This window comes from Camelus ferus, chromosome 13, assembly GCF_009834535.1.
Source record: "Camelus ferus isolate YT-003-E chromosome 13, BCGSAC_Cfer_1.0, whole genome shotgun sequence".
Lineage (NCBI taxonomy): Eukaryota > Metazoa > Chordata > Mammalia > Artiodactyla > Camelidae > Camelus > Camelus ferus.
In genome coordinates this window covers 43165393-43187813 of record NC_045708.1, presented here as the reverse complement: position 1 = coordinate 43187813, position 22421 = coordinate 43165393, and the positions used below count along the sequence as shown (strand labels likewise).

At 44.7% G+C, this 22421-nt stretch overlaps 1 protein-coding gene across 6 annotated transcripts in view; it reads right to left on the bottom strand.

Moving 5' to 3' along the window:
* LOC106729829 overlaps positions 1-20539 on the bottom strand; it is a 49175-nt gene extending 28636 nt beyond the window's left edge. The window contains exons 1-5 of one of the 6 annotated variants that reach the window (XR_004325065.1): positions 20180-20539; positions 19191-19321; positions 15019-15848; positions 12849-12965; positions 12628-12735 (exon numbers count right to left, since the gene is read on the bottom strand). Coding sequence is in view for 1 of the 6 variants with exons in the window: in XM_032494415.1 (XP_032350306.1) it covers positions 15019-15248 (230 nt within the window). In the remaining 5 variants the exon portion in view is untranslated. Of the gene's footprint in view, positions 1-12627; positions 12966-15018; positions 15849-19190; positions 19322-20179 lie in introns of those variants that run through there. The other 5 variants (XR_004325063.1, XR_004325064.1, XR_004325062.1 and 2 more) reach the window with 5 other exon arrangements.
* Positions 20540-22421: the final 1882 nt, after the last annotated feature.

Below are 22421 nucleotides of genomic sequence, written 5' to 3'. Positions count from 1 at the left end.
AGTTTAGAATCAGCTAGATCTTACTATCCAGCTATGTGATCTTAGACAAGTCATGTCACCTCTGCGAGCCTGTTTCTTCCTCTATCCAGAGAAGGATATCATGAGAATGAACTGAGGCAATGGTACAGCACACACAGCACAGTTCCTAGGACATAGTGGATGTTTCACTCATGCATTTTTGCATCCCTCCTTAGTCTTTCTCAGCCACATAGGAATTTTGTACCACCTCTCCAGGCACTCTTTGGCTCTCAGGAGCCAAATTATCTCTTTCAGTAGATAATTAAATATTTTATTCTCCACTTGAAACACTTTTAGAACTAAAGGAGCAGAGGCCCTGCTGAGGAACCTGAGGCCAGAGTATTCTTGGCAGAGTGGGCATCTGGACTCTCCACTCAGTGCTCCCTCCTTGGCATCACCATGGTATTCCTGGGATGCTGGTTGCCATGACTACCTAATTATTTCCTCTAGGTCTGACCACCACAACGAACTGAAACACTTGCCAAACTCCCAGCCAAATAAGCAGCAGATGTCCAATTTGAAAAACATCTTTTCTGAACAATAATGTTTGGCTTCCCATCCATCACATGGACTCATCCACAGAAATAAAGGCTGGGAGAGGCCGCTTTTGGCGGGGCAGGGTGGCAAGAATAAGTCCTGGGATGCAGAAGGGGCCCAGACTCATGTCTGTGTCTTCCCTTGGATGAACCATGCAGGAGGCACTCCTTCCTGACATGACATACTGATTCATTTATGGAGTCACTAACTCTGTTCAGTTGGTCTTATGACAAGTTCTGAGCAGCCACATAGTAGCAGTGAGGGCACAAAGCTAATGGCTTTTAGGGTCAGACCTGGTGTGAGTATCAATACCACTTTTGCCTCTGATTACCTGAGACTTTGGCCAAATTTACTTCTTTGAGGCTCCCATTTCCTCATATAAAATGAGGATTACAATACCTGCCTTATAGCATCATCATGGAATTAAAGCAGAAAGCATAGGGCTGTAGCACAGTGCTTGGGCCTAGTAAATCCTTGATGCATGTTGGTTATAAATTTGTTTTTAAATCATCACACAGTCTAATATACCCACTCTGCCACAATATATCAAGATGAATGATTGCTTTTGAGAAATACAGAATCTCATCCGAACAAAGAGAGTCTTACAATGTATTTCATACAACATATTTATTTTATTGAGGAGGAAATTGAGACCCAGAAAGGTTAAGGTCTTTGCCTGAGATCACACAGCTAGTCAACAGCAACGCTAAGATTGGTAGGCCAGGGTTCTAACATCCAATCCTGTGCTTTTTCCAGCATCCAATAATGATTAAGAAATGGAAAGAGGGAAGAAAATTAGCATGCATTGAGCACCTACTATTCACAGATATTCTGCATAATTTTTTTTATTGAAGCATAGTCAGTTACAACGTGTCAATTTCTGGTGTACAGCACAATGTCCCAGTCATGCACATATATACATATATCTGCATGAATTGTTTTGTTTAATCCTTACAGCAATAATAGAGTGCTATGCATTATTAGTCTTAATAAATAAGCAAACTCAAATATAAGCTTTAAAGAGCAGAGAGTATGTCTTTTTTTGTTCATTCCTGTATCCTCAGCAGGCAGAACAGTGCTTGGCACATAGTAGATGCCCGATAAATATTTGCCAGTGAGCAAGATGAAGTTACTTGTCAAAGTCTGATAGCTAATAAATGGCAGAGCCAGGACTTGAAATAAAATCTGATTCCCAAGCCCATGCTTTTTCTGAGAAAGCTTTTGTACTTTCTCCCCCAGGGGACTAGGAGGCAGGAAGGAAGAAGGAAGGAAAGTCTCATTCTTTGAGAAACTTGTAAATCACAAGGTGCTAAACTAGGCACATTTATATATGCTATTGCATTTACTTTTCACAACCACCAAGGACAACTATTTTCCTTTCTTAAAAAAAAATGAGGAAATTGAGATACAAGTTTTGGTGACTCTTCCAAGGTAAAATAGTGAGTAGAAAAGACAAGCGCTCAGATTACAGTGCCAGGCTTTCACCTCCATCATGGACACTTCTCCTAATATCACAGCTGCCTATAGAATGGGCTCTGGAGGAGGCTGGGGGGAGGGTGGCAGGAGCGTGACATCAGACCTGTCACACAGTGGGGGCAAGCATAGTCCCTTTGAGTTTGCCACTGAATCTTGGTCAAGATGCCCAGCTCTGTGGTAGCCGTGTATGACCAAAAGCACAAACATAGAGCTCCAGTGAGTTGGAGATGGCTGGGTGCTTGGTGACACTGTCGGCTTGCAACAAACCTGGCAGTTGCCTGCGTCCCAGCTCCTAGTTAAATTCCATAACAAAATGCCTTTGTTTCTTAAGCTTTTATTAGCTTTATTCTGTTATCTGCAGCCAAAAATCATTTCTTTTCAGGTGTGAGGGAGTAGTAAAGATCACAGCATATAAACTGTCTGTTCTCTCATTAATAGGCAAATCTGTACACTTCTGGAATTCTCAGTGTGCATATTTTTATTGGTGGGAAGTATCTGTTGGTTGAAAGTGTCAGAAAAGAGCCTGAACTACCTTATATGAATGAGAAGAAATTGTTATAGAAATAAGAGGCATCTCTTGGGACCCAAGTCTAGGGATTCAGCTCAACCTGGCAGTGGAATGGGACCAGGACCTCAGAAGCATTTGATATTCTGTTTCTAATACTATCTGCTCTTCCCTTCCCATCCTTTCCCTTCCTACTCCTCCTCCCCCTCTTCCTCTTCCACCTCCTTCTTCCTCATTTTCTTCTCCCTGAGACCTTCTCTCTCTCTCTCTCTCTCACTTTGAATAACAGCCTCCATCAGTATCTAGATTTATGTGTAACCAATTCACCTGTCAGAAAAGAGACTGAATCTTGGGCCCAGTTAGAATTTCTTGAAGAGCAAATGTGATTGGCCACACTTCTGTCTTGTGGCCAACGCTGCGACAATCAACTCTGACCAGGAGGAAGGATCACAGAGCAAGAATCTGACTTCCCAGGGATGATCCCTGTACACCACGTATATGATCGAGCAGAGAAGTTCTGACAATAGTTGGACTGGGGAGACAACCCAAAGCTGTCTATTATAAAGTCCCATCTCCTCTCTCTTCCCAAGGCATTAAGTGCTGGCTTTAGTTATTCTCAAGGTCAAGTGGCAGCCCTGCCCTTGCTGCAGTTTGTTCTCATTAATTTAACATTGTACAGGCTCCATTCCAGGCATTGGGCCTAGACCAGTGACCAAAGCCGGCTAAGTCAGTGCCCTCAGAAGTCTTATGCTTTCCTCTGTCAGTTGTATGGGATCACTCACATCCTTCCTGTAAGCTCCCACATCTCAACTTTGCTGAAGCTTATTTGAGATGGGTTTTTGTCACTTCTAACCAAAAGAGTTATGACTAATTCAGAAATAGGTACTGGGAGTGAAATGTTCCAACTGACAGATCCCCTAATATAAAAGTGGCTGAGTCAGGATAGACTAGGGAGTTGTGAGGACTCTGCCACATAGGGCTGAGATACTAGCCGTCCTTGTTAGGTGGTAGGAAATCAGTTGGTCAAAAGATGATCAGTTCTCGGCTAGAACTCAGAGCGTTGCCCATAAAATAGGAACTTTATGAACTTGGTAGAAAAATATCAAAATAGTGCTACCTGTGGCTACTTCAAGTAAGTTATTGATTTTGGCCCATCTGATAACAAATAGAGACTAGTTGGGCAGGTTTAAAGCCCTGTTAAAAGAATTAGTTTCTTTCTACCTATAGTTAGGAATTTGAATCTGTTGAAATCAGATAAACAAGTGCCTTAAGGATATGGTCTTAAAGTTGGTGCATCATTAGGACACTGGCTATCTGAGAAGATCCAGTAGAGTCTGGGAAGTCTGATGACCCCAGGTTGCCTCTGAGCAACTCTCCTGTGAATCCCTGGGAAAGTTGGAAATGCACCCTTGAATGGGTAGTGACATTGAGACAGGAGCTACATGGCAGAAAACAGGAGCCTTTCCCCTCTGTTCCAGCCTATTTTTCTTCAAACTTGGAGGCAGAGGCCAATAAGCTAAGATTTAGGGACATGTGCAGAGTCCCCAAGATTGATATTAAGAAACTGATGCTACAAAACTGAAGTCCAAACTCAAAAACAAAATTTTGGAAAGAATTCTGGTGTTGGGTACCAGCAAACTGAGTCTCCCATGAATCTTTCCCTCCTCTAACCCAATGCAATCAATAGGCTTGGCTAAGAAAGGACTTACAAGAGTTGTGCTGTAAGAAATACTAAGCCTAATAAAGAGAGACCTGTGCTCATTCAACCCTAAAAGCAAACCTTAGTCCACATTCATGACTCAAACAGAAATGAGCTGCCAAGATAGTACAGCTCCTTACAGTGGAACCCTCCTCCATCCTCCTCTCAGCTCTGGTACTGACTGACACTGGCCAGAGGATGCCCTCCTGGTGGGTAGAACCCAGGGCAGCTAGAATAATTGGTCATGGAACATATCTATGAGAGTGAGAGATGCAACAGAATCCAGATGATGCTCTACCCTAGGGACTCAGTATCTTGTTGCTTCTCCCCCCACCCCCACTAAGGGAGTCTTGTTATCCTTTATTTGATGCTTGGATAATGAGTGTATCAGGCAGTTAAGTACATTATTTAGTACTTAGCTTGTGGAATCTCAAGGAACCACAGCGAGCCATGTTCGAGTGGAGGAATCAACATTCAACAGAAAACTTGAGCTTGGAAATCACTGGCCTTTATGAGCTGGATGGGACTTTAACTTTTTTTCCTATTGGAAAAGGGTTGACTTCAGATGAAATAAGATGATTTCTGCAATAGGAATATCTAATGCTTATTGAGTCATTATTAAGTTCCAGACACTGGTCTTGGGCTTTATGTGCATGACTCTTTTAATTGTCCCAACTATCTTATGAGGTAGGTACTATTAGCATCTGCATTTTACAGAAGTAGTTAAGTGCCTTGTCTAAAGTTAAGCTGAGAAGTGAATCTATGGCTTGAGTTCTTCACTATTATATTGCACATATTTGTAGGATTACTTCCTTTGCTAGATTTTGCTTTTATTTTCTCCTATTTCTTACTGCTGTGTCTTCTTGTCAGCCTATCTCTTTGGATTTTTTTGAAGTACAATTGATATACAATAACGAGTACAAATTGATGACTTTTGACGTATGTTTACATCCATGAAAAATCACTACAGATCAAATAAGGAACATATCCCTCACTCCCTCCCCAAACTGTCCTCATGTCTCTTTGTTATATATCTTTTCTACCTTCTCCCCTATCCCTAGGTAACCACTAAACTGCTTCCTGTCACTATAGATCAGTTTGCATTTTCTAAAATGGTAATTAGAATAATATAGTATGTGTTCTTTTTCTGTCTTCCTTCATTCACTCAGCATACTTATTTTGAGACCCATGATGTAGAGTATATCAATAATTTGTTCTTTTTTATTTCTAATTATTATTTTCATTGTATGGATGCTGCTGTGTGTAACAGCATGTACATTAGCACAAATATAACTACTATGAATATTCACGTACAAGACTTTGTGTGGACATATGCTTTTATTTAAATAAATAGCTACAAGTGTAATGGCTGGGTGGTATGGGAGGTTTATATTTAACTTTCTAAGACACTGTCTAACAGTTTTCCAAAGTGCTTGTACTATTTTACATTCTCACCAGCAACATTTGAGAGTTCCAGTTGCTCTGTGTCCTCACCAGCACATGGTATGATCAGTCTTTTTAATTTTAGTCATTCTAGTTGTCAAGTAGAGGTATTTTATTGTGGGTTTATCTGTTTTCCAAATGACTAGTGATGTTAAGCAGCTTTCCATGTGTTTATTTGCCATCTACATCTCTTTGTCAGAAGGCTTATTTTGACAAATATTTCAGTCCCTTTTATTTTTATTGGAATGTTTGATTTTTTAAAAAATTACTTGCCCTAGTTTTTCCCCCCTGGAGTTGGCTTCCTTTTTCTCTAAGAGGACATTCCACAGATTAGAACACAGATCAAAGTGATGAGCACGGTTTAACAGGGCACGGGTTTGGAAATAATCAGGTACATTTGGACTTGCATTTTAGCTCTATAGCTTGATTAATTATGTTGCTTTGGGCCTTACCCTGCACCTTAGTTCATTTGTCTGTAAAAATGATCTAGTGAACCTGCTTCTCAGTGTTTTTATGAGGAATGGATGAAACATTCTTTTTAAACAAGTGGCATAAAACAATGAGAATGATACTTGTTAAGGCCCAGTGCTAAAAAGAAGGCTACTTCTGAGAGTTTTAATTGTAAGAATTATTAGAATACCCATAATGACAGATATCCATGTACAGTAATATCTGGAAAGACATCTTGCTTATTACTTCATTGTTTAATCTTTTCTTCCCCTCTGTATGTATGGTATACACAGTTTGCAGAAGAGGTTTCTCATGCACACATACCTAACACACCCCAATACTATCATACCCCAAGGTGTCCTGTTGTTCTCTCACCAGGAATCTGGGAACCCTCTGATCTAGAGGCTTTTCTTTGTCATCCTGTTTTTACACTCCTCTCATCCCTTTCTGAGTTCCTCCTTGTCTATATCCTGCTCAGGTAGACAAAACAATGGACGCTTACACATGGGTGATTTTTTAAAGCAATGCTAAAGAATTCCCAGTCTGTCTGCGGGGGCTTAAAAATACAGGTGGTCATCAGCAGCTAATAAGGTTTGTTTTCTCCCATTGGACACAAAGCACAGGGGATCTCTGCCCAGAGCTCTGAGTGTCCCTGGATGCTGAGCTGCCTGCACCGCTCTTAGTGGGGGGAGGAGCAGGAGCACAGGATGATAGCTATTGCCCCTGGCTCTCTGACAAGAAAAGAGCAGCTTCCAGACAGGGTTCAACCTGCAAAAAGGCTCCCCTGCTGTGCAGGAATTATTCACTCTAGGATAGGCTTCCTGTGCTGTAACATCAAATATTCCCCCTGGCTGCCAAAGCTTAGAATTTGATGGCTTAACTGTTTCATTCCCAGTCTGCAGAGCTAGAAAATCCCCTGCCTCAATGCTATGAACACAACGGGCACCCAGTAATGGTGGCTTTTTTCCTAATTCTGATTTCTACTCTCAAAGAGGTATCAGGGCCACCTCTCCAAGTTCCCCTGTGGTTGATGTTACTGAGATTCTGTTTGAGTGTCATCACTACTAGGGGCTACGTCAATTCCTAGGAGGCTCATTCCCCTTAGTCCTACCTGTCCTGGATGAGCCCAACAACTGGCTTCGCAGAAGGTGCCCAGGGCCCCATGAAACATCACAGAGTCATTAAAAGGATAGACAGCCCTCCCAGTGCTTTAGGGCTTAGACCTTTCCTGAAGAATTTCTGCTATTCTCTACCCTAAGGAAATTCAACATATCTTAGTGAAAAGGCAGGTGAAATATCTGTGATAGCCATCTCTCTCACTAAGTGGAAACATTCTGGTCTTTTTGCTGGAGAAATTCATAACAATAAACCTGCAGTAGATTACAAGGGTACATTGAAGGAGACATTGCATTAAACCCAGAGTGCTCCAGGATGCCACAGAAAGACTGGCTTAGTCTCAAATGCTAATAGCCCCGCTGATGAGCATGGACAACATGATTACACAGGGACGGCAAGGCCAAGTTCTGCACTCGCTCCCCAGCTGGCAGGAGCAATCTTCCTGGAACAGCCCCCTTCTACCTCCCATCCTCTCTGCACTTAAAAAACTTCCGGGAATCTTACTTCCTGCCTTAAATCTTTAAACAAAATGAATGGATTGAGCAATCGCCCTTCACACAAACCTCAGTGTCTTACCTTCAGGCACCATAATTTGAAAACAAAACAAAACACTGGATCATTTATCTTATAGAGCAAGGTGGTTAACACTAGAAAGAATACCAGGTAGGGTCTGAGGAACATCCGGAGATTGAGGATCTGAAAAGGTCTTGGGGAGAGCTGACTATGTACCAGGCTCTCCCAGTGCTGAGCGGCTCATCCTTTGGCATAAGGATTGTAATCTTCAGTTTCTGAGTGAGGAGACAGAGGCTTATGGAGTTGGAAGAATCTGTCTCAGGTCACACGGAGATTAGCAATGGATCTGGGATTTAATCATGAGTTGGTCTGATTTCCAAAGCTCATGGATTTCCCACTGTGTGCATTTTAGATTTTTGCACTATGTCCCTCATTCCACCTACCTGTATCCCACACAGCCAGCCCCTCTGGTCTCCAGCCATGTTGCACCTCAGACCCTGAGGGTATGCCCACCAGTACTTGTTCTTTCCTCTAATCTTCAGTTTTCCTGATGCATATTCACAAGTCAGGCTGTTGGAACTACCCTCAGTCTCTTCCTTTTCCTTCTCTCTTGGCCTCTCCACTGGTCCCCTGAGGGGCCAGGGGCCTTTGTGGAGGAAAGTGCTGCCCTACAGGGAGGAGCAAGGTCTGCATCTTCCTGTTTTAAAGCTGGCACTGCTGTTCCAGTTGTTCATTCAAGCCCTACTTTTGGTTATTTGGGTGGTGGAAGTGTGTTGTTCATTGGTTCGTCTGATAGCAGCTTTGCCCTCAAAGATCATTGGTGAACACAAATAAATGACCTACCCTCAGCCCACTGGCATTCAAGCCCCTGTTTAACTCAGGTTAGTGGCTCCAACCACTTCTTTAAGGGGTTCATTTTCCAGAAGCCTCTCCTGACAATTTTGGAAATAAAGGATACAAAGATGAGTGAGACAAGATCTTAGCCTACTAACAGCTCTCAATAGGGTAAGGGAGATAGACTTTCCCATCCAGTGTTCAATTCAGGAAATGGAAGCTGTTCTAGGTATTTCACGCAGAAAGGATTTCAATATGGGGATTCGAGACTCCTGGGATCATTGCAAGGACTGGAGAAGTGGATTGTAGACTCCAGGATGACTTCCAGAGAGATCCACTACCTCTGCCCAATCAGGAAGAGGGAAATCAGGAGGACCCTAATTGAATAATGAGTTCTAGATTTTAGAATCTATAACAAACCACAGATTTTTAATGTAGGGAATCAGAAAGGCAGCATTGGGAAGCTATTATTGCTGCTGTTAAAACTGACTCTTGAATATCATAAAACTGTTAATGAGTTACTAGCATATGATGCAAAAAAACTCCAGGTCTCCACAATTGTGCTTGCCAACAGAAAACATCCAAAACAGCAGGATTTCCTTTGTTTCATTTTTACTTTTCGAATCTCATTCATGGGCATCTATTGGTGGAACTTAATTTGCATTCAGAATGCTATCTACACAGGGAAGTCTGGAAAATGGGCTTGTACTATAGAAGATGTGAGTTGATATTGGGAAAATAACTAGCAGTGTCTTCCACAGACTCATGGATGTCTAAGTGCACTAAAGTGTTAGAGGAAGCATGTTATATGGTTGCAAAGTAGGAAGAGATCAGTTCTACCTGGGGTTCAGGGCAAGAGGCAGAGAAGAGACTCCTCCTGCTGAGTCTTGAAGAACATCCTCTAGAAGTTTGCTTGGAAGGGGGAGAAATAGGGGTAAAGAGAACAGTTGGAAGATATTGCAAAATGGTAGACAAGACATGGTTAGAACCTAAATTAGGAATATGGATGTTGGGATGGGGAAGAGAGGGCTTGGAATATGTCAGGAAGTTGAATCAACAGGACTCAACTGAGCTGGAGTAATCGGGAACAATTACTGCACGTACACTACAGTGCCAGGCTCTATTCTATACACTTTGCATGCATGAACCCATTCAATCCTTACAAAACTCAGTGAAATAGGTTCAGTTATAAACTACATCTACAGGTGAGGCAACTGAAGCACAGCTAGCAAATGTCAGAGCCAGGATTTGAAACCAGGTAGTTTAGTTTTTGAACACAAATACTCAACCAATTTGCTATGAAACTCCTCTGCTCTTGGTGATTAAAAAAAATCTTCTTTCCTGTACTTCATTCATCTGAATTTTACTTGTAAATTCCAGTTTGGGTCCTGAATCAAATTCTTTTAACCTAGACGTTTATGGATGAATTTTTGCAAGTCTAACGAACCCTGAAATTGTAATCAAAGTTTTACATTGTTTTCAGCATCTGTGTACTGTTTTTTGGGGGAAGTGGTGGCAAGGCTTACCAAATGGGTTATCAAGGATCCTCAAATGGATTTTGACTTGAAAATACAGTTAAGAAATTTGCCTTAGAGCAGTGGTTCTCAAAGTGTGATCCCTGAACTGGCAGACTCAGCATCTCCTGGGAGCTTGTTAGGAATGCATATTCCCAGGTCCAGCCAAGACCTCCTGAACCAGAAACTCCAAGGGTGGGGCCAGAAATCTGTGTTATTGAGTCTTCTAGGTGCTTCTGATGTGTGCTTAAGTTTGAGAACCACTGTCCTAGCACAAATGGTAAGCATGAGTGATGTGGCATTTGGGTGTGTTCCCTGGCCTAAATAGGACTTTCACAGTAGCTATGGTATCAAGGAAGGTAGAAAAAAATCTTGGAAGCCTGAGATCCTCTTTGGGTAGTCTCAGGAAGGGAACACTAAGACATAGCTTCGAACTTGGCCAATATTTTGGACAAGGCATTCCCTGAGGGCTCGTGTGGTGTTAAAAACAGGCATTTCTGGGAGTTACTGGGCTCAGGACTTGCAGCTGAGAAGGCCTACCCTGTGGACCTGTGCACCAGACCCATAATACCTGGGGTGCCGGCCTCCTCCTCTCCCATACAGTTTCTCCTATGGCTGCAGATTAGATATCTCATTTCATCCAAGGTACACAGACCTCTAATGGCATTTTAGCAGAGGATAACCTGTCTGGGCTTCTGAGGCATTTAGTATCCAGTGACACCATAACTGCTCACCGGGAGGTGCCAGGGCCTCTGGTGCACACCTTGCTCAGTTGACACAACACCTGTGTAGCTTGTGCAGGATTCATGCTGGCAAAGCCAATTACTTTCTACATCTTTTTGGAGACACAAAAAAGTCCAGAAACAATGCCGTGCCAAATGATGGAAATGGCGGGGATGCCTGTACCCAACTCCCTTGCTGCCCCTCTCCCCCTGAACCGCAGGCCTGGCTCCTCCTTTCTGCTAAGTCACAAAGCTGGAAAGCTCTTAGGGTAGGGAGAGAGCAAGTGCCTGCTGGTTGGCTCAGAAAGGTTCTGAGAATTCATTATGATCAAAACAACTATTCCAGTTATTCATGTGACTCAGCCCCTGAAAGCGGGAGCTTCCTATGTCCACAGGGCCGGGTGTTGCTGACTCAGTGCTGAAGAGGGCACCTTGTGAGCCCTCCTGGGCTCCCCACCGCCTCTCTCCTTCATCCCAGGGGACACCAAAGGGAAGCAGAGTGGGGCTGAGATTCACAGGAGTGTTCAGTTTCATTTCTAAAGAAGCAGCCAACCTCCTCCCATTACAGCTCTCACTGCATACATCTGTCAGTCTTCGGGCATTCTGGAGGGGAAATTATCAGAAATAGTCACACAGACATCATCTACATACATTTGCATTTAGCACATGTTTCCCCAACACCTACTATGTGTTTGGGTAATGGCTAAGGGCAGGGGTCCAGAGAGATGTGGCTGTATCTGCCCATACCATTCAGAGGTCTGCCAGGGGAAAATTCATTAACGACGTTGAGGAAATAATGGAAAAAGCACTGGAACAGAGCTAGAGAGAGCTTTGAGAATGCCGAGGAATGAGTGGCACCCATTTCTAGGTACATGGAATTCCTCTCTAACACGCAGCAAAATTCAGAGTGTGGGTCAGAATTACTTTTGTCTCTGGGAGCCACAGAGAGAAGAAAATGCCAGGAACCAACATGGTACAAGAGAAGGACTTTCTGGATGTAGGGAAGCTGAAGAAGGAGACGAAAGGGTAGGGAGACTCAAGCGGCAAGTTTTACAGTTTTGCCAAAGGGCCTTTTCTTAACTTGAACTTGTTACTAGCTACCAGGCAGGATGGCGCAATTTAATCCCCAAAATAGTAAATAAACTGCTTGAAATTTTCTCCTTTGAGGAAGAAAAGGAGGGGGAGAAAAGAAAGATCACATGCTGCTGGATGGAAATGAAAGAAAAACTAAAGGCACTAACATGGGCGTCTGCCATGTATCAAAGCTACTAAAGATGCTAACCTTTATATGTATAGTATCATAGTTCATTAAATACTAACAGAACACACACACATAAACAGTAGGTATTGCTGCACAGAGGGGTTAAGTAACATGTCTGAGGGTAGCTGGGCTGAGATTAGGACATGTGCTCTTGCTGCTTATAAATTAACTGTGCATGTAGGTATCTAATGTAAAGTGTTGCTCAGATCCCCATTTTACAGATGGGAAAACTGAGGCATGGGGCAGCTAACTCACCTCTCCAAGGTCATATGAGTACTAAGCAAGGTAGTGGGACTTCAGACCCCAGTCTGTTTGAATTCAATGTTCTGGGCCGTTTCACCACACCACCCTGCTTTTTGTTTTGTTTTTTTTTTTTCCCCATTTTGAGACCAGATTTTATCTCTCTTTAGTATCTAATGTCTGAACTTCTATAAAAATGGAACGTGATATCATTGTCCTCCAGGATTATGATTATCTTCTGTAATGTTAGAATTAAAATACTCAATCATATCACCAAACATACTTTCTTATTCATTTCTTCATTTATTCAATAAATTTATATTGAATATTCATCTACTTGTGCCAGACACAAGGTCCTGAGGGTAAAGCAATGAAGACGCCAGCCATGGTCCTTTCTTCTCCTGGAGCTTTCAGTATAGCACAGAGAGGAAAATATGAAATATGACTTATTCAACAGTTAGTTTATTCCAATCGTAGTAAATGGTGTCATAATGATAGCTAACACTTCAACGGAACTTACTTTGTGCCAGGAATCATTCTACGTATATTAATAGAGTTTAATTAATTTAGGTCTCCCAGGCCAATGAGGGAAGTGAAGAAATCAATGAAGGCTTCCTGAAGGAAGTGTCAGCTGATTCTGGAAACAGGAGGAGTTAGTTATGTTGAGAAGGGGAAAGGCAGAGAAAACCAGGAGTAGTCTAAGATGGTGCTGTCCAGGTAGCCACTAGTCACCTGAAACTCTAAAGTACTTGAAATGAAGCTAGTCTGAACTGAGATGTGCTATAAGTGTAAAATATATCCCGTGTTTCAAAGATTTAGTCTAGAAAAAGATAATGTAAAATATCTCAATTTTGTATTGATTACATGTTGACATGATGCTATTTTGATCCATTGGATTAAATCAAATATATTATTTACATGAATTTTCTCTTTCTTTTTACTTTTTTTTAATGTGGCCACTAGAAAATTTCAAATTACATGCATAGCTCACATTATATTTTGGTTGGATAGTGCCGCTGTAGAAGGCTGGGGAGCCTCAGGGAGCAAGTGCTTCAAGGAAACTAGTGCCTGGAGGAGGCGTGGAGAATGACGGAGAAGAGAAAGGAGGATGCCGAGACAAATGTGAACTGCTAGCCTTCTATCCTGCAGGTTAGGAAGAGTAATTACAACCTTTGTAAGCCCCAAATCTGAAACACTGGAGCTGACTGACTTTCTGGAAGTGCCTCTTTCTCAGAACCAGCTCCAACTGTGAGTCAAATTACTGCTATTCTTAAGACTGGTATTGTATATGGAAGAGGCAAGAACAGTCAGAACAAAAAAGTAAAGTGGAGGAACATCTAGGATAAAAGTCAAGTCCCTATGAATGGCCCACCCAGCCCTGTAACATCTCCCTGCCTTCCCCTTACCTCTCTGCTCTCATCTCCTACTCAGCTCTTCCCGCACCCAACATCCAGCCCAGTTACACTGAACTTTGTTGGGCCTCAAACACACCAAGCATACTCCTGCCTCAGGACCTTTGCACTGGCTGTTCCTTTTATCTGAAAATGCTCCTCTCATCTATCACATGACTAACTACCTTAACTCGTGGTTCAAATGTCACCTTCCCAACAAGGTCTACCCTGACCATCATGTTTAAAATTGCACCCATGGGCACTCCCTTACATTACTCGGTGTTTTTTTTTTCTCCCGTAACATGTATTACCTTCTAACATACTCAATACTTTACTCTTCACTATATTTACTGTTAATCTCCCTACTAGAAAGCATTTTCCCTAAAGCCATTGACCTCAGTTGTATTTCCTTTGTCATCCCCAACATCCAGACTGCCTGGCATGGAGCAGATGTTTAATAAACTTTTTTTTTGGAGCAAATGAGTGTAGTGGCACTGCTTAGGGCACAGCTGGTGGATGGATAGGCACCCTCCATGCACTCTCTCCTCTCCTGAAGAAAAGGACTTTTTTCCTCCCTTTCCTGCAGTGGAACTCTATTAACCTTGCTCTCCACCCAGCTTTTACTAATCAGGGTTCTGCCCTGTTCTGTATCCCACACATAGATTTCCCAAGAGAATGGAGGAAGCAGCTGACGCTGCAGGACAGCCTCTTCAGCTGGGAGCTGGGATTCCCGGGTGCCCTCCTCCTACCTGGTTCCCCTGCTGGTCAAGGGGTCCAGGCTCAGTGGGAGGCTGAATAAGGTACTTAGCAGATTGAGGAGGAACACAAGGAAGGCAGTTATTCCATACAGGGCAGTGGTTCTCACGATTTGCCCCACCCTTCATGCATAGGCATTACCTGGGAATTTACCAGAAATGCATAGTTTCAGGCCTCACCCTAAACCGCTGAATCAGACACGGGGCTGGGGGCAGTGGAGCAGGCAACAATGGGGTTAATAATAATCAAATCATCGACTTAAATCGTTCAGTTAAAATCAATCAACACAGCCTCCAGGCGATTCTGATGCACCCAAGTGTGAGAACCCCTGAGCTGGGGGAAAGGAAGGACTTTGTTAGAGCCTTGAAGACAGGGAGGGACTTAAAAGGTCAGACCAGCAGACACGTCCCCAGGGCGGGCTAGCACCGGGTAGGTTCCCTGCGTCAGAGGCCGCACAGGGTGGTCTGACCTGGGAAGTTAAAGGCCATCGTTCTCAGGTCTTCCACCCCCACCCCAGGAAAGTCCCCGCGGCGAGGCCGTGACCTTCCGCCGCCACGTCCCACTGGGGGCGGCCTGTGGCCCCGGGCGGAGGCGCCGAGCTCAGGATGCCTCCCGCTTCCTCTCCGGGTTCCCTGGCTGCGCCCAGGCTCCTGGGGCCCGGCGCTGGGCTCCAGCCCGGGATGGTCCCTCCCTCTGCCCCACGGCGCCAGTCTCTGCCTTTGGCTGCCGCCTCTGTCTTTGTTGGAGTTCCGTCTCTGATTTTCGCTCTTCATCTCTCTCTCTCTCTTTCCCCTTCCCGATTTGTTCGCCCCGCCCCCTTTTCCTTTTTCACTCTCACCCAGTGTTTTTCACCAAAAGTTAAGCACCTGGATGGTCCTAGGCTCTGGGCAGTGAGTCGTGAAAACACCGAAACCTGCCATCAGGGAGCGTCTGGGTCTTTGAACCCTTGTCTCCTACCTCTGTCGTCCCTGCTCCCTCCGCCCCTCCTTTCCCCTCCCCTCCCAGCAACTGTTGTTCTTCCCTCCACCTCCCCGTGTTGAAGCTAAAGGAACTTTTCGCCTGGAAGGTCCCATGGTAAGATTAAAAAGCCTACTTTTATCTGACTAGCCGAAAGTTGCCATTAAAATGTCCATCCTACCTTGATGAATGACACCAGTTTCAGCTATTATCACCTATTGGCACCTTAACCAAAATTAGCTTATTAGAGGTCACCAAGCTGAGAGAAACTAGTACTTACCTGTGTTGGCCTGTGTGTAAGACACTCATTTATTCAAGAAAATGTATGCATTCGTTCCATGATTTATTGAGGACCTAGGATGTGGCAGATTCTTCAGGATGTGCACTGCCCAATAGATGGTGTTTTTCACAGCACTCTGAAGAAATTAAAGCAATGACACATGATGACCGAACAGTACCCCATTTAACCCCTTCAATCCCCCTTCAAGGTGAATAAGATTATATGACAATTTGATAGATATGAAAAGTGAGGCTGAGAGACCGTGCGTCTTGTCCAAGCCCCTACAACTAGTAAGCTGTATGGCCAAGATTTAACCCCCAGTTAGACTTGACTCCCAAGCTGGTTCCCATTAACCTATAAGGCCAGGCTGAAGGCAAGGCTACCCCAAAGAAGAGGGAGGTGGGGGAAAGATCTGTAGAATGGCTTTGGAGTTAAAACTTTTGAGTACTACACTAAATGCTGGGTGATGCTGTGTGTTATTGATGAAGTTTCATGACCTCTCTGGGCCCACCTCAGAGGTTAAATGGAGAGTTTGGCTTACTGGCTACAAAGACCTCCTCCAGGTGTAACATGTAGGTTAGTATATAGGCTCTGGAGCCAGACTAACTGGGCTGGAAGCCTGCTTCCTCTACTGACTTGCTGTGTGATCTTAGACAAGTCACTTAAGCTCTCTGGGCCTCAATTTTTTCATCTGAAAGACTGCTGTAATGATGACCACCTCGCTGGGCAGATGACAGGATGAATGGTTTCTGTTAAGGGTTAGGAAGGGTATCCAGCACAAAGTAAGCACCCAGTGAATGTAGCTGGTTCTTCTGTTATCCCAGCTCTGGCCTGCAGACTTCTCCGCTGAGGCCAGGGACATGTTGTCCTAAAGCCCAGGCCTGTCTTATGCCTGGCTCCTGCCCAGTTTTCCAGAGCAATGAAAGTTGTGATCTCTAGTCCTGATGGTGAAGGCACCAGGGATATCTCAGGAGTCTTGGAACCCAGAGGATTTTCAGTCAAGGTCTTTTCAACTGGCTTACCCACAAAGGAGAGAGCTTTGTATAGAACAGTTAGAAACGTTTCATTTTCAAATGTACCTGATTTCACTTTTTTTTTTTTTTTTTTTGCAAAGCTCAAAGCATTTTTTCTTTAGTCCAGGTGGCCTAGACAAAAGTCCAGAGTTGGGGAGGACAGTACTACATGGTGTTAAGGAGTAGGGGCTTTGGGTGTTGTTTAGTTGATCATCCTAGCTGGGGGACCTTAACTGTTTTGTGTTTCAGTTTTCTTTATTTTAAAATGAGCTTAACAGCAGCATCTATCTCATGGCATTTTTGTAGACGTGAAATGAAAAATTGCATATAAGCATTGAACACAGGGGCTAGTACATGGTAATCATAGGACAGATTGTGGCTATTACATTAACAGACCTCATGGATTTTGTACTTTGGCATTAGAAAGACCTGTGTTTACGTCTTTAGCTCTATCACCTGCAAGCTATGTGACCTTAGGTAAGTCAATGACTATCTCTGAACCTTAGGTTTTTCATATGAAAAATGGAAACAAAAGTATGAGATATACAACTTGCCACAGAGGGTCTTCCTAGCTGTCAAATAAGGTTCAGTTTATTTACATGCTTGACAACCATGAAGCTCTGTGCCTGTGTTGATTATTCTTGGTAGTTCTGTTTCTCTCAAGTCTATATATCTAGTCCTTTGCAGATCTGAGTTGCCTCACCTCTGCCTTTGTAGCAGAAAACACAGAGAACTCAATTGTATTTATCTTTTTACCGGCGCTCAGCAAAGTGATTTTCATGCCAGCAGTGCCCAGATGGCTCAAGTTAGGCATCAGAGGCTCTAGTTTGATCTGTGTTATATGCTGGTGGTGTAACCTTAGACCAGTCATTTAATTTCTCTGACCTGTTTCTTTAGCTCCAAAGTAGAAATTTACTCAATATTTGACTCACCTACTTGTTGGACTTGTTCAGGATGATCAAAAGAGATAGAGATGTGTGTTGAACACCATAAATCTTCACCCAAGTATGAGGGAACATTCCCAAGCATTTTCCCCATATGTAGCTTGTCTTCCCCAGACTAATACAACTAGTCAATGTGAGAGTCAGGATTGGAACCCATCCACCTTTCACCTTTCTATCCATTATCTATCCATCTTAACTATATACTCAGCCGCTCACACACCCACCAACCACCTTTCTATCCATCCACCCACCCATCCATCCATCCGTCCTTCCATTTATCCACCAAAGCACTCAGTTAGCATTCACTATATGCCTACAACTCTCCAGTCACTATGTGAAACACAGGCTTTAACAAGAAGAGCTGGTCCCTCTTTCTATGCAGTTTATAATCTACCTGGAGAAATTAGATAACTGAACCACAGTTTGTGGCAAAGGATAGTGTATATCCTATGGGTGCCATGGCAGGTTTTTAAATTAGAGTCCATGGGTGAGAGTCAGGGATCTGTGAACTCCAAAAAATTGCAAGCAAAATCCTGTGGGTAAGAAGGTGTCTATCTACAGACACGTGCATTTTCAGGGATGAGACTCCATGGCTTTCATTACATCCTCAAAGGGGCCTTGTTCCAGGACATGAAGGGCGGATAGCCCTAGTTGAGGGCCTTGAAGTGGAGGAAAAATGAAATAAATGTTTATGATGTCAGACCCACTGGGTTATGGACTGAATGTTTGTGTCCCCTTAAATTCATATGTTGAAGCCCTAACCTCCAACGTGATGGTATTACAAGGTAGGGTCTCTGGGAGGTAACTGAGTTTAGATGAGGTTGTGAGAATGGAGCCCCCACGATGGAATTAGCGACCTTAAGAAGAGAAGGAGATATCAGAGTTTCCTCCCTCTGCCACATAAGGATACAGCAAGAAAGCAGCCATTTACAACGAAGAGGAGGGTCCTCACCAGACCTGACCACATACATATGCACCCTGATCACAGACTTACAAGCCTCTGGAACTGTGAGAAATAGATGTCTGTTTTTAAAAGCCATCCAGTCTTTGGTATTACGTTATAGTAGCCTGAGCTGATTAAGACACTATATGCCAGGCACCACTTATTCTAGTTTTGTAACCTGGGATATATCCTTATTTGGAATATCGGAATGGGAGGGAAATAAGGCAGAGGAAATTAGCCTTTCCTGAGTGCTAGGCTAGGCGGTATCTTCTAATTTAATGCTTACAGCAACCTTTCAAAATAGGTGTGCATCCCTGTTTTACAGATAAGGAGGCTCAAAGAGGTAAAGCAAGGACCACAGTCACACAGTCATAAGGGGTAGAGTGAGAATTTGAGTCCAGGTCACTGGGCTCTAGGATCCCTCCCCAGACTTGCCTGTGGATCAGGCATGACACTGAGTGGGTGAGCGCTTTAGAGCTGTAGGATACCGCTCAGAGTGACAGATGTCGTCTGTGCTCAGAGGATGTTAAAAGAATTTTACAAGCCAAAGGAATTACTGTCATTAAATTTTCAACAACCTTTTTCTGCGTATTCTGCCTGTGTAAAAGGTCAGCGAGTGTTGGTTCTCACCCAAGGAGTGTTATCACAGCAGTTTCCAGGAACGAGGCTGGGCATGGGGCAGTCACTCAGCAAGCACTTGTGGGTAGATCTGTTGGCAGAAAAGTACCCTCAGCCCCCAGCCAAACTCCATACCCCACCTCTGCTTGGGGAGGGCAGCACCCCGCTCCATCACAGCTGCCCCAGTGCCTGGAACTAGGTGCCTGCCTTGACGGTAGAATAGACAGTCTCTCCTGTCCAGAGCTTTCTGAAACTTCAAGAAAGTGTGTGTCCAGGCCAGCCACCCACCTGGACTCTTCCCAAGCTGCCTTCCCACCACTCCCTCCCCTCACAGCTGGAGTTCAAACCCAGGTAGAAAGTCACTGGACTTCTTGCAAAAGGAGATCGACTAAACCACCTCTAAGTTCCCTTCCGGTCGTGTAAAACTGGGATGAATTAAGGGAGAAAACGTTTCCTCAACTGAAATTGTTTCCTCCTTGAAAGCAAGGACCATACAGTTTGTTGATTCGGCTCATGACTAGAGTTCCCCTTCCCCTCCTCTCCATCTCCTTGGCGAGCACCCTAGCCTAGGACACCACCCCCCTTGCCCTGAATCTCCCTACAGCTTCCTAAGGGTCTCCCTGCACCTAGTTTGTCCCGTCCCAGCCAGACTGGTCTTTCTAAATGGATCACAGTAGATCTCTGGCCTTGTTATAATTCAGTTGCTCTCCTTGATGGCATAGAAGACCAAAAGTTTCACCGTTTCACCTTCCTAACTTATCTCTTCACACGCTGTGCCTTTGCGCCTGTGCTCTGACCACCCCAGCACTGCCCCCACCCACCTCATGTTCCCGTGGGCTGTTTTCCCTGCTCCTAGTACCCCCAGGTTCCCTGATGAACTGCTTTTCAGCCCCCGGTCTCAGCCACTAACACAGGGGACCAACCCTTCCTTTGAACCCCCGAATCTCACGTAGGTGGTCTTCTCCATGCTCCTGCAGCCCCCGCAGCCTTCTTCACTCTGGATTGTGATTTTCTGGTACATTTTCTGTTTCTCCCGCCAGTGGTAAGCTCCAGGCGGGTCCATCTGTGTTTGCTTGTTTATCACATCCTCAGCATCCAGTCCACAAAGCCTAAGACCCTCAATCGTAAGAGGTGTTTGGTGAACACATTTGCGTTGCATAGAGCAGGGCTCTGCTGGGAGGCAAGGTCAGATTCCTTGCCCTGGAGCTGGAGAGGCCTTGCCACAGAGGGCCCCAAATGTGGGAAACCATTAGTGAGCCCTCCCCCTGCCCTTAACTGAATTTGCTCTGAAGAGGCAGGAGCCTTTGGAAGCACCTGAATCTGATTACAGAGCTTGGAACCAAAGCCAGGCATAATTGGGCCATCTCAGCCACCTCCACCCTCCTTTTTTAGCCAGATGACCAGCATCCTGCCCCCTCAGGCACCCTGCGGGCCTCTCTGCCAGCATGCTCTGGCCGTGACAGCCCTGCCACCACTGAATGGGCAGCTGCAGTCACATCAGAGAGGGTGAGGCAGAGACACTCATTTCAACTCTGACATTCAGTCCGTCTCTTGTGACTCAGGTTGCCACTTACCCCTGGGGCTTCAGGATGCAAGCAGGGATAACCCTGTCATTAGATATCTGTGACATGGGAAAAGGTCAGGCAAGTGGGCGGGGCTGCTGAGTCACCAGGCGTGAGCGTGAGTCCCTGCAGCCCTGCTGTCGTGGCCTGCACATTTCAAGGGGCACCTGTCCGCTTTCGGAAGCTGGTTTGATTCCTGGGATGGATTCAGTGCAGGGCACACAGGGGAGAATGTCCCTTGTCTGTCTCCGTAAAGGGAGACGATGTAACGTGGTTCAGAGGAGAGCAGGCTTTAGAGTCACACACACTTGGACTGGAATCCCAACTCCCCAGTTTACCAGCCGTGGCCCCCAAAGCCAGCTACTTAACTTCCCTGACTCTCAGCTCTTCATTTATACAGAAGCCATCATATTACCTAATGCACAGGGTTGCTGGGAGAATACATGAGGTGAAGGGTATAAGAAGCTTAGCGGAGAGCTTGGCAAATGGTAAACAGTCCATAAAAGGTAGGTACTATTATTTGGGCACGCCGACCTCTCAGTGGATACTTGATCCCTGGGGAACATGACATCTCCCATGGTCCCAGGGCTCTGGCCCCCAACTTCCCACACCCACAGTCACAGAGTCCTGGCTTGGGGCAATTTAGCTAAAATGGAGGTGAGCCAGGAAGAAATGAAAAGGAAGTAAAAGGCTAGGGGCATTATTCAAATTTTACTATCTCAAATGGACAAATCATTCCCTTATGGTTGTGTTGGTCCCAGTGGAAACCAGGGGCCACAAAGGCAGCCCAGCGATCAGGGTCTGACCAGGGCAGGCTCTTTGCCCTAGACAGCTACAGAAGACAGAGTTTGTTTCCTGAGACCTCTGACATACACACACTCCTTACCATTCACTGAATTCACTAAGGTTGTGCCCTTGGGCTCTTGGCTCAATATCCTCTCCCCACTTCAGCCAATACTTCTACTCCTCCAAGTAGAGGGAAAACATCGAAGGGATCTTTGGACCACACGGAGAAGGCCGAGCATGCTCAGTGTCACTTGGCAAACCGTTTAACCTCCCTTGTAACCTAGCTATCTTTAGCCTCCTTGATGCTATTTTGAAATGTCAGACAAGCAAATACTGCTTCCAGAATGGCTCTGATCTGGGATGTGACAGGATGCTTGCTTGAGGGTGGGGAGACAAGTGAGAGGTGGGGGTGATAATGGAGCCTTCTGGGAGAGGGTGAGATAACGCACCAGCTTCACAGCTGCCCAGATTCTCTCCCTCCTACTGGCTCAGCCACCTCCTCCTGGAAGCCAGCCCGTTTAAGGGGCAGTAGGGCATTGAGTCCCACCTGAGCCTAACCGAGAGGGATGTCTGCTTATCTGACTCTGGAGCCAGAGCTGGACATCACATTAGCCAAAAGAGCAAGCTGACTCTTGAGTGCCCAGTCCAGTCTAAAGATATTTATTCATTCACTCACTTCATTCATTCATTCATTCAGCAGGTATTTACTGAGTAGCGACTATGTGCCAGGCATGACTAGGCACTGGGGATACAATAGCTTGATACCCATTGGAGTCATGGTGAGGGCAATAAAATGCAGCTTCTGTAGCTCCATTCCCAAGAGTTAATGCAGGAGGTTTGATG